Source organism: Monopterus albus, unplaced genomic scaffold (genome assembly GCF_001952655.1).
Source record: "Monopterus albus unplaced genomic scaffold, M_albus_1.0 scaffold24.1, whole genome shotgun sequence".
NCBI lineage: Eukaryota > Metazoa > Chordata > Actinopteri > Synbranchiformes > Synbranchidae > Monopterus > Monopterus albus.
Window position 1 is genome coordinate 54,697 of NW_018127904.1, and position 12,609 is coordinate 67,305.

At 38.5% G+C, this 12,609-nt stretch overlaps 2 protein-coding genes across 5 annotated transcripts in view; one reads left to right on the top strand and one right to left on the bottom strand.

Moving 5' to 3' along the window:
• The window catches only part of cers6 (ceramide synthase 6), a 19,507-nt gene extending 12,515 nt beyond the window's left edge, over window positions 1-6,992 (bottom strand). Inside the window, exons 1-3 of one of the 2 annotated variants that reach the window (XM_020594704.1) lie at window positions 6,286-6,992; window positions 5,130-5,235; window positions 4,889-5,019 (exon numbers count right to left, since the gene is read on the bottom strand). In XM_020594704.1, coding sequence (XP_020450360.1) covers window positions 4,889-5,019; window positions 5,130-5,235; window positions 6,286-6,455 — 407 coding nt within the window. In that variant the 5' untranslated portion in view covers window positions 6,456-6,992. The remainder of the gene's footprint in view (window positions 1-4,888; window positions 5,020-5,129; window positions 5,236-6,285) is intronic. The other variant, XM_020594703.1, reaches the window with a different exon arrangement.
• Window positions 6,993-8,646: 1,654 nt separating this feature from the next.
• Window positions 8,647-12,609, top strand: part of stk39 (serine threonine kinase 39) — a 24,930-nt gene continuing 20,967 nt past the window's right edge. For 2 of the 3 annotated variants that reach the window (XM_020594705.1, XM_020594706.1), the window contains exons 1-5: window positions 8,647-8,873; window positions 10,466-10,578; window positions 10,846-10,954; window positions 11,360-11,498; window positions 11,839-11,894. In XM_020594705.1, the coding sequence (XP_020450361.1) occupies window positions 8,771-8,873; window positions 10,466-10,578; window positions 10,846-10,954; window positions 11,360-11,498; window positions 11,839-11,894 (520 nt within the window). In that variant the 5' untranslated portion in view covers window positions 8,647-8,770. The other variant, XM_020594707.1, reaches the window with a different exon arrangement.

Genomic DNA, 12,609 nt, shown 5'->3' on the forward strand with positions numbered 1-12,609 from the left:
TATTTTTTTAGTATATTACTTGTGTGGTGTAGAAGAGAATTATTTAAGAATGTAATTATGTATGAATGTTAACACTCTGTCATAATTTTTTAGTACATTACTTGTGTGGTGTAGAAGAGAATTATTTATGTAGAGATACTGCTTGCAAACCAATGATGGTAAGATGATGTCATGGGGTAGGACTGGATAAGTCTGACTTCTTCCTACTCCATTCAAGCATGTACTAGGTATAAGCACATTGATATTGGATTAGCATTTGTTGGATATATGTAAAATTATGTGTGTTGACATATAAACTGTCTTTACATGCTTGAAAGAATAAATAAAATAAATACAAAAAAATAAATAAGTAGTCCAAAAACCAGCAACTGTTGACTTTCATATGGTTCGGCTGAAGCTCAAATGCTGATCAAAAGTCAGTCACGAGAAAGCCTTGTTATATTCACTCTGCTGTTAAATCAGCAGTAACACTTCTGTTAGTCCTCAGGGAGCATTAGCTGTCCTTTTCACCTTATGTGTATTTGATTTTCTTGTTAATGTGGCAATGGGTGTGGCTGTCCTCGCAGGAACCACATGTACAGTATATGGCTCATCTCTCTCACACGCTTACACTCAGCATGAGTATAAACATCTGCTGAGTACAAACATGCTTATTAGTTGTCGGCTTGGTGTCTGCTGAGCTGCTTCTGGGGAGGTGTGTTGGTTGAAAGGTATGAAAAGCATACACCTACGTACTGGTTAGAGGAAGAGCTATAATGAGGATATTGGTAATCTCAGCTGCTATTCATAGCTGCAACTTCGGTAGAGGTTAATGCCTAAACTCATTTTTGAGACCAGACCACAGGCTTTGATCTTATATCATAAGATAAGCACAACTTCACAAATTATAGACCGTTTCTCTGTTGTCACAGTTTTCAAAAATATTGTAAAAACTTTTTAATAACAGATTAGACACATTTATTGATAGACATAAAATCCTCTCCGCGTGCCAATATGGTTTTAGGTCGAACTGATCGACATCTCTGGCCATTACTGAGCTAATGGAGGACATAACAAGTGCTATGGATGACAGGAAATACACGATGGGAATATTTATTGACCTAAAAAAAGCATTTGACACAATCAATCATGAGTTATTAATGGATAAGTCAGAAAAATATGGGATCAGGGGATTGGTACTGAACTGGATAAGAAGTTATTTGACACAGAGGCATCAATTTGTGAAGTTGGGTGAATACCAATCGAGTGAGCTGGACATCGTATGTGGAGTGCCTCAAGGTTCTGTTTTGGGACCTAAATTATTTATACTGTATATTAATGATATATGCAAGGTTTCTGATTTAGTGAAAGTGGTTTTGTTTGCGGATGATACTACCATATGGGCATCGGGTGAAAACCTACAGCAACTATCTGGATGGGTTACACAGGAACTTGAGAAGATAAAGAAATGGTGTGATAGTAATATACTATCTCTGAATATGGATAAAACTAAATTTATGGTATTTGGGAATCGCAGATTAGACAATGAATTTCAATTGAATATTGGGGGAGCTAATATAGAACGAGTACATGAAATTAAATTTCTAGTATTTTGTATTCTTCATTGATTTTACCATACTTAGAGTATGGCGTTGAAAACTGGGGAAATACATACACACGGTCACTTCAACCACTGTATATATTACAAAAAAGAGCGATAAGAATTGTACATAAGATGGGGTACAGGGATCACACCAATGGAGCTTTCATACCATCTAAATTGCTAAAATTTTTTGATTTAGTGGGATATAAGACTGCTGTGTTTATGTATAAAGCCAGGAACAATTTATTACCTGGTGGAATTCAAAAACTATTTAATGAAAGGGAAGGGGGATACAATTTAAGGGGTCAGTTAAATTTAAAAATTCATGCTATACGTACAACCAAAAAAAGATTTTGTATTTCCATAAGTGGGGTAAAACTATGGAATAATTTAAGTGTGGACATAAAAAAATAGTAATAGAATTGACGCGTTTAAACGTAAATATAAAGGTATGTGTCAAGCAAGATATATGCAAGAACAGGCTCAATGATTAACTACATGGACTATTGTGGGTGTGGTGTATATTTTGTAACCATTCTTTAATACATCACTAGTGTGATGTAGGAATGTTAACACTGTTATATTCTTTGTTAGTATAATATGTGTGAGTGTAGTAGCGAATCATTTATTGCTTGCAAACCAATGATGGTAAGATGATGTCATGGGGTAGGACTGGATAAGTCTGACTTCTTCCTACTCCATTCAAGCATGTACCGTACTAGGTATAAGCAAATTGATATTGGATTGTGTGTTGTTGTTATATCAACTGTTTTTTTATATGCTTGAAAGAATAAATCAAATCAAATCAAAAAATCAAATATCTGATGAAAGTAAAGAAAAGCAAAGACAAATTAAGAAATCACAGTAATAAAACATTAATAATCAAATAAAAGCAAGCGGACATTTTTGTTTATATGATAAAACCATGTGATTAAGCATAATTGCAATGTCCACTCAGCTCATAAACAACTAAAAACTTAAAGGAATAATTTAACATTTTAAGAAATGTCGGAAAATATGCTGATACTGGTATTTAACACACTCATTGTATCCCTGGCAGCTTCGTGCACATGCATAGTTACTGTCTGTGGACCTGTCATCACGGTGACGTCAGCCAAGTCACAGTGCTTGGCCAAGAAACAGTCCAGCACAAAACCCCTCACAATAACAACTAGCTGCTTTTACACTTTTATTTTGTGCTAAGCAAAGTTAATCGCCTGCTGGCAGTAACTTCATATTCACAGTACAGACACAGAGTGTTCCGTCTTAACTAAATTACATCAAGAAGGGGAAAATGTAATGAAAAACTATTCCTTAAAAGATCCTTTGTACATAATTGCATTATACACAGTTCATGACAGAAGTATGTTTTTATAACTTATAAAAGTTATTGTAAAAAATTGTATTTATATATTATGATACTGTCACAGATATACCATGTCTCTATGTGTTAGGAAGCTGTAAATGCCATTAGTTTGCTTATGATAACTTCTATGTTCTTAGCAAAAGTAGAAAAGAGAAAGGACAGTGAAAGATGAGATCAGACAACCAGGGCTATTTAGGACATCAGAGCACGATCTAGCCTCAGCCTGTCCTATCCAAGGAAAACTGGAGAGCTAAAACCATCCTGCAAAGACTATTCATCTAAATACAAGCAACTCCTGCTACCAGCTGTGAAGTAGTGCTCAGATTGTTTATTTAAGTAAGAGCAGCAATAGCACAGTGTAAAAATACTCTGTTACGAGTAAAGTTCCTGCATTGTAAATGTTACTTAAGTAAAAGTCCAAAAGTATTAGCATAAAATATACTTTTTGCTGTATATCTGGGACAAAGGCAGTAACAGTGGCTGGTAAACTCTGTGCAGTCTTCATTATTTCCAAACCAAATGTGTCCGCTATATACTCTGTATAATGAAAATAATAGATAACAGATGAGCCATCCTGACAGCTGAGATACAGAGAGTGCTGTCAGTCGACAACAGCTGTGCATGTCAGCTTTATTGGAGCTCAATTGCTGCTGGAAGGACCGAAGCCAGCCCTGTTTGAACAACTACACAATGAGCCAGCATTGTAGTCAAGTCGCTAAACCTCGAGTCCGAGTTGAGTCTCGAATTGTCTAAGTCTAGTCCTTGTCACCAAAGAATAATCTGAGTTGAGTCCCCATTACCAGAGTCAGAGTTATCAAGAGCTACATTAAACACAACAGACAGCTCTCACCATTTTATATTCCAAACCGACCAACAGTGTATTGCATCGTCAAATTGCTCTACAATTTGACACATAAAAATCATTTATAGAAAGGCAGAGTGTACGCCTTGATGATGAGGTGTGCCAGACACAGCATGGTGCACGTGAACAAGTTTTAATATCAACTTATGCCAAATTATTATGGCCTATTACAAAAACAAAACAAAACAAAAAAAACTGAGTCCTCGTTTCCAACTTCTGAGTCTAAATGCAGTCAATGCTCAAGTCCAAGTCCAAGTCGAGTCACAAGTCCTGAAAATCCAGAATCAAGTGGGACTCAAGTCTTAGTCCTGGACTCGAGTTCTAGAACACACCGCCATGAGCAACTGAGACAGAAAACCTAGCCAAGCTAGCCCAGTGCCATATGCAGATAACACTTTTGATGCACCTGTCGCTTTAACAGAATGAATCCCAGCTAAGGTGGTTGCAGAGGAGCACAGTCTGTTCTTGTGTAAAATAAAACAGGTTTTGTTTTTCAGAGATTCCTCTCTGAGGTTGTAATAAAAGTCCAGCGGTGTAATCAGCCAACATGGGCCTCTGGAATGAACAGCGGCCTCAGGCGGCTCAGAAGACACAAGGCTGCCTGGGTTTCAAACTGCCAGACTGGCTCTATTGGTGTCAGTCATTGCTGGGCTCTGACAGCCACACTCGCTTATTGGCCTTTAACATCACAGTGCTAAATAACTACAATCACCCTGATGGCAAACACTGTGCTGCAGATTAACCAGTTCTCTATTGCAGCCTGAGTGGGTTTGCTGGTTGGCACTGGGACACATGCGACTATTACTCCACAGCAGCACCACCATGCAACAAATAGTAACATTTAGCCCAAGCTGAAGTATCTTCACTACTGATGTTAAAGTACCATACCACCCTCTGCTTCTTTTTATTCATTTATCTAAAATAACGAGAGCTGAAACAATTGGCTCTGCAACTGATTCTGACACAGCAGCCTACCTCGGGACAAGTCTGTGCAAGTTTGTTTTCCATGTTATCATGAGGAGAGAAGAATGGCTTGCAGTAATTCATGTGTTGTGGTGCTAAATAAAATTTGCCTTACATGCTTTCACAGAATCGAGCAAGAGTGCTGGGTTTCTCCTGGTTGCGTCTTTGTCTGAACCAGCGCTGGATGGTCCGCACATCCCAGTCGAGCTGCTTGGACAGGCCCTCCAGCCTCTTCTCGTCTGGGTGCTGGCAAGCCAAAATAAAACACATCATATGTTAGATGTAGCTTTCATTGCAGTACCAATTATAAAGGTAGAACAGAACATAAAGGAGAACGAGGAGAATGTTTGCACCACCTTGGTTATCGCAGTGAAAACCTTCTCGAGGATAGCGTTAGGTTGTGCTTTTTGTGGTCCATTCGCTTGGATCTTCAGGCCCATCGCACATGGTCTTGCAACAAACCTACAATGAAAGGATCAGAACACCTTTCTATCATCAACACCAAAACAGAGACATTATTACTGAGGTGAATTATTGGTGTATTGTGTACTTTTAGGGATGGCGACATAAAGCATTCAATCATCATGCCATATATTGTTTGTAGTTCTTTAAGTCTACATGGACATGGCAACATATAGTCTCTCACAGGTCACGAGGAGGAAGGCCACTTTTGATGTAAAGGTTTGACTGTTACATGTAGAATATACTGTAAAAAGTACTGAGAAGCAGAGCAATGTGATATTTTCTGACACAAGACATTTACAATTTTGTGTGCAGGCTGCAAATTTCTGAAAACATCTGGTAAAACACTGCAAACTTTCTGTTCTCATGAGCAGTGATGGGGTAGACAAATAGCTACTTAAAATTAGTATGCAAATACATTATACATAATGGATTAATTCATGGCATAAACAATACTGCCAATTAGGTCTGTTGCATTCTCTGTCACATTTTCTAAAAAAGATGTATTCTCAGTGCTACATTCTGAACATAAGTGAAGAGTTAGTGTGGAAAGGTAAGGCTGCACTTGCTGCTCCCTAAAGAGAGACTCCTGACCTATATATGCATGACAGGTGTTGCTGTGATCACCATGACTGTGTCCTACTGCAAACTGATGATTGTACGATCGTGGTCAGAGTTATGGTGTTAAACGTGCGTCCTATCTCAAGTGGAGCAGGGCATTTAAAAAAAAAAAAAGAAGCTAAAACAAGTTGTTCTCGGGATCGGGCCTCTCTAAAATTTAGGCTTGGGCTGAAATGACTGCGACTGAATTGGGCAGGTATGGCAACTTGTGTGCACGGACAGATGTATCAAATGCAGACAGCGCGTAATGCTGCAGGCCTGCAGAAACGATGATCAAGCCTGGTGATTTGTGGGCTAACCAGAAAAGATGCCATTGTTTAGACTGACAAACATGGACAGCGGGGTGGGCTGCATCATTCACTGAGACATTTCAATGACATAACAAACCGTACCACAGCCGCCTGGATCAACGCATGTGCTTAGACCCACCTTTCAAAAACCAGTCGTATCATAAAGATGCAGAATGCTAAAGGACAAGCCAGATAGAGATCCTCGGCTTGCGGAAACGTTGCCTCGTCTGTGTTTTTTAAGTCAGCCCAGGTTACATTATGGGGAAGCCAGAACCTCTCGTTCCAAAACCACGCCAAAATACCGGCCATCTCCTTGCAGTAGACACTGTGACCGGGTCGAAAGAGAAATCCTTGTCCCGCTGTATCCCGGAGGTCTCACACAGACGATCTGACCGTGCAGACTCGGCCGATGATCAGATAAACGAAGAAGATCGCCGTCCGTCCGTTTCCTCTCAGCTATTCCAGTGTAGGAAGTGGACTCAATCAGCTCTGTAACTGATTGGTGCGTTGAAATGCCATGCAGCAGTCACTGTACATGCCGGTTTCAGCACGGCGCTATCAAGGGAAACCACTTTTTGCGTAGTCCTTTAAAGTAACACTCAACAGTGTTATTTAGTTCCTTTAAGAGCTGACTAGGCTACATGAGGCTGAAATGCTTTTTGTTTTGTTTATCGCGTTTGTTTGACACATCAGTTGCTGTTATATTACGGTAGGAAACCCAGAATAAATTGCCTACCAGATTAGCCCATGTATCAGCTCTAGGCTATGGTATAATTATCCTACGGCCAAACAGCCTGATTGTTAGTTTCAGAAAACAGGGAAATGTGAGCGCAAGTACAATGGCAACAGTGTAGCTCGATCACTACACGATTCTTTGTCAACTCTGCCACCTACTGACAGTTTTGATGTAGTAGCCCAATGAATAGTGACCTTGTAAAGCTTAACGAATTAAAAGATGGCCTACATGGTGTGATCTATTATTCATACATTTTTGTAAGTGGAAAGAAAACAAAGAGCTGCTCTCTCTGTTGCATTTGAGTAAATAGGCTGGGGCAAACATAAGACATGTTTTATATAGGCTATTATGTATGACTGATTGAAATAATTAGTAAATATTCATCAGGTTTATATAAGATACACTTAATATTTTTCATCTTTCTACAAGAGCATATACTATATTCTCAGATTCTGTATCAGACATTATATATAAAGCCTTTTACAAATAGGGAAGCATCTATTTTTTATTATTATTTACTATTTTTTTTATTATTGTGTTGTGTTGATTCTCTCTAAATTGTCAGAAAAAAAAGTGAGTAATTCAAACTAAAATATCCTAGAACTGAAGATGTCATCTTTGCACTACTTTGTTGTACCAAAACATATTCCATTAAAGGACAAATAAATCTAAAGAAAGCAGAAAATATTCACATTCGAGAAGCTAGAACCAGCAACAGGCTAAACCATGTTTACCATTGTTGTTTGAAAAATCAGAATAGTTACTGATCCATTTCTGACTAAATGTTTAGTCAATTAATTATTCAATTTCAATATCAAACTCTAATAGGCTATATGTTCAAATTGTAGTATGTTAACCGTATCCTCCAGTCATCATACATTACTAGACAATATAAAGATGTGATGGCGCTATCTACTGGCTATTGTTAACAATATCACTTATGATTATATAGTTACACCTTCAGCAGGTCTCACACAAGTCTCACAAATAATAAGATATCAACTTGCAGAAAGTAGGGTCTACTATTGAACTAACTAATTTGTCACTGATATATAGGGTGTGTGTGTGTTCCGTTATTTTCCGGGTTGTGGTCATCGCTGGCGCTAACCTTCTGCAGTTACCCATAGATATATACTTGTAGATACTCCCTGAGCGTCCACTGTTCATCGCGGCAAAGCGTCAACGCAGCCGCCATTTTGGTACGGGGATATGTCGCTTGCTAATGCACGTAGGTTATATCGGTCAGGAGGCCTAACCACAAAGTCACCATCGCGCCGAATTTTCAGTTTGGTTTGTCACGGATTACGTTTATTTGTAACAGCCTACATGATACAATGACTTAAATGAAAATTCGGATATTCATACTACGAGACTTAATCTTTTGTAGATAGAGACAGTAATAAACAATAGTGGGTTAATAAAACTAGTCTATAGTGATTAGTTTGTAAATATATTCTTATGTCTTACTGCATTGTGAAATGGCTGTCATTATAAAATGTTACTAACATTCTGGAAATAAATGCATACTTGGGCAATAAAGGAAATAGTGGAACATCTTTATATCTTGTTTTTCATATTTATATCGTACTATCCTTTTTATATATAGCCGACACATTTGTACGGCGAACCTGTCTTCTGTGAAATGTTGTTTGTTATTCGGTTTGACAATTTCTTTAGTTATGAACAATAAATTCTGGCATCCTCTATTCTCTGTAGTGGCCAGAACCCCGCTTCAATAAAAAAATCTGCTAGGTCGGCGGCCGGTTGCTAGCTGACACTTGAACAGAGAAGGTGAGGTCAAATTTGACAGTCTCTGTCTCTCCCTGTCTGTGCGTCTGTCTATGAGTGAAGCTGCTAACAGCGCATCATCATCATCATCATCATCATCATGGCGGATCAAGGCGAATCTCCGGTTCCCCTCTACCCGCAACCAGCGCTGATAACCAGCTGGCCAATTACCAGGGAGTCGTACGAACTGCAAGAAGTCATAGGTTAGTATGCGTTAGCATCCAGAGATGCGATCAGCTCTGTGCGGTGTACTATCACAGAAGGGCACGCCGCGGCGGATTATCAGCTGTGAATGACGACGAGGGCCTACCGGCTTCTACATGTGCCACGGGCTACTGCAAAGCTTAGCAAGGCGGATGTTAATAGCAACATTTAGAGACTACAGATGAACAGCAGATATTGGTGACTCGGAGGAAACTGAGTTTAAATGCAGGTACCAGCACCAGGTTGAGCGATACCGGTTTCTGGCACGTGTCCAAAAATCCCAGTTGCTGTGGTTTTATAAGACCACAGTGTGTTATAGTAGTTGTGGCATCTGTGATGTAAACGGAATTAAATATACTGTCACATTTTTTCTACAGGACAATCCTGCAGGTGTAACGTACTTTTTACTTCTAGTACTACTTATTCAAAGAATTGCAGTAGGCTTTGTTGAATTGTGAAATCCCAAAAACTTAAGTGAGACTTGAATCCCACTATGATTCCATTTTTGATTTTATTTTTATTTTTATTTTTTTTGTCATCCTTTAGTTAAATGTCAGAAAAGGTTTTTAGCACTAACACGTTCATTAGCCATGGGTCAGTAGCAGTAAACATACACATACTCTTTTTTTAAAATAAGCATTGTTATTATGGGTAGAGTAAAGAAAACATGACAGACTATGTGTGTTATGCATATTATTATTATGACTAAGACTTTGCGTGTCTGTTTCTTGCACTTTTACTATGAAGATTGGGGATATACTTGTAGTAGAGTCAGAATAATTTGCTGTTTTGCAAGCACATCTAAAAACCTAATTTTTTTTTTTAGCTTTTGTAATTTATGTTTACCAGCACAAGTCACATAATGCTATATTTTAGTGTGATCATAACACATTTATTTAGTTTTATTAAGTTTTAGATAAAACTGCAAAGGCCCCCTCCTTGAACCGCCACCTTATTGTGGTGGAGGGGTTTGAGTACCCGAGTGATCCTAGGAGCTATGTTGAGGTAATATAATGTAATATTACCTTGCACTTTTTCAGTTCATGTGAGATATCTCACATGAACTGAAAAAGTGCAACCGGAAGTTGCCTGACTATCTGTGGCAAACACATGGACCGTGCAAGATGAGCTGGCAAGTCATATAATTACTAATAAGAAATAGCACCTCAGCTGTGTGGTGCTGACTGATGAAGTAATACTCTCTGTTCTCTTTATCATCTGGTAAGCAGTCAGATCTCATGTGTTCTCTTCCTCTTCTTAGCTGCTGCTAACTGTTGGCAAGCAGTATGCTGTGTGTCACAGCTTCTTGCAGTGAACAGCTTTATGACTCCAGTGTGGTCTGAGTTGTAAACAACCCATCGTGTTAGAAAAAGTGCTGTACTAAGGGTCAGCATATGTCACTGTGTGTGTCTAATGTTTCAGCCAGCATGTATGAAAAATGAAAATCATAACATGAACACAAAAACATGAGATACAGTTGACCAGACAAATTGATGTTGATATTGAATGTTAATGTTGTGTTCTAGCTGTGTGTGCCGTCCCTTTTTGCTCCTGTTTAATTTGTCAATGCTTTCTGTGGCTGTGATTCCAGGCAGTGGGGCCACAGCTGTGGTGCAGGCTGCCCTCTGTACCCCCAGACAGGAGCGCGTGGCCATAAAGAGAATCAATCTGGAAAAATGCCAGACTAGCATGGATGAGCTATTGGTGAGCATAATAAATACAGGCTATTTTCTCAGCATGTACATACAGTGTTTTTGTACCTCTCTCTAGTGCCCTACTACTACTTTGAATCTAATCCATATTATTACTGTTCTCTTTAATCTGAAAATTCACTGTATATTAATTCACTTTGTAAGTTGTGATACTGGATGATTTACTGCAAGATTGTTCTTACTGAAGTGTGTAAATCTACTGACTTTCCTGTTGTTATTGTTAAACAAAAATTTTGATATCTTTTGTCTCACACAATAGAAAGAAATTCAGGCAATGAGTCAGTGCAGCCATCCCAATATTGTCACCTACTATACCTCCTTTGTTGTGAAGGATGAACTTTGGTTAGTCATGAAGCTTATGAGTGGAGGTAAGCTTCACCTGCCAAGCTACATGGAACTAAATCCTACCTTTGGTTTAATAATACATGAATTCTCAGTGAATGTGATCATGCTATGCTGTAAATGACCTTTTTCATGTTTGTGCTGTGATCTGCTGACAGCTAGATAACAGCTGCCTGGGTTATAACTCAGCTGTTGTCATCTTAACTAAAAAATAATGTAGTTATACAGAATATACTGTGTCAAAAATGTAAATTGAGCAATTTTATGAGCATTTCAGCCACTAATTTTTATTAAGTATCCTAAAAAACATCAGGTTGCACCAGGTTTAGAAATTGATCTTGTAATAAATCAGTGGAACAGTGGGCAGCTGATTTGTGCTATAGTATGTGCAAAATAAATAGTTGTTATTTTTTTGTGATGTCTTATTTTAGGCTCGATGCTGGATATAATTAAGCACACAAGCAAAGAAGAGGCCAAAAATCGAGCTCTAGATGAGCCTATCATTGCTACAATATTGAAAGAAGTGCTAGAGGGCCTGGACTATCTGCACAGAAATGGACAGATTCACCGGTAACACTTTTGGAATTTTAGTTTGTTGATCACTTTTTTGAGTAATTTATTAAAAAAAGAATTATAAAACTCATAAGAGAATCTGGGAATAATGCCAGTGTCGCTGTATAAGGAGTCAAACAAATCACTAAAGTCATGTAATTGTATTCATTGTCCTACATTGCTGATATTATGTTCTGCATTCCAAAGTCAGTGAGAGCCAGGCTTAAAACTTCCATCTGCCCCTAGGGCAGAGATCCAGATAGTGGTGGGCTGTGGGACTCGTTCATACAAATGGAAGAATCAATGTTGCGCCACATGATTTTGATGTTTGACTCTGTTTGTGCTTTACTGACCTCAGGGATGTGAAAGCCGGGAACATACTACTGGGAGAAGATGGGTCTGTTCAGATCGCAGGTATGTTGAAGGTGGTACTACTGTTTGTACTACCTTGTTACACTCTTAAGCAGTAAGTTTAAAATTGAAAGTTTATACATATGCAGAGACTGGAACCAAATTAATAAATTGCATTAATTTATCAAGAATGGTAATACATTGGAAATGTCCTTGTAATTATAAATTAGGCAGGGAATTTTATTAGGGTTAGCATTAGAACTCAATATTTGAGAGTAGATTTTGTGATGAAGTCTTTTTCCTAGTAGATATAGTCAGGGAAAAAATTATTTGAACCCCAGCTGATTTTGTAAGTTTGCCCACTAACAAAGAAATGATCAGTCTACAATTTCAATGGTAGGTTTATTTGAACAGTGAGAGACACAACAATAACAAAAAAAAATCCAGAAAAATGCATTACAAAAAAAGTTATACGTTAATTTGCGTTTTCATTAATGAAATAAGTATTTGATCCCCTATCAGTCAGCAAGATCTCTGGCTCCCAGGTGTATTTTATACAGGTAACAAGCTGACATTGGGAGCCCTCTCAGCTCGTCACCTGTATAAAAGAGACCTGTCCACAGAAGCAATCAATCAATCCAGATTCCAAACTCTTCACCATGGCCAAGACCAAAGAGCTTTTCAAGGATGCCAGGGACCAGATTGTGGACCTACACAAGGCTGGAATGGGCTACAAGACCATCGCCAAGCAGCTGGGTGAGAAGGTGACAACAGTTGG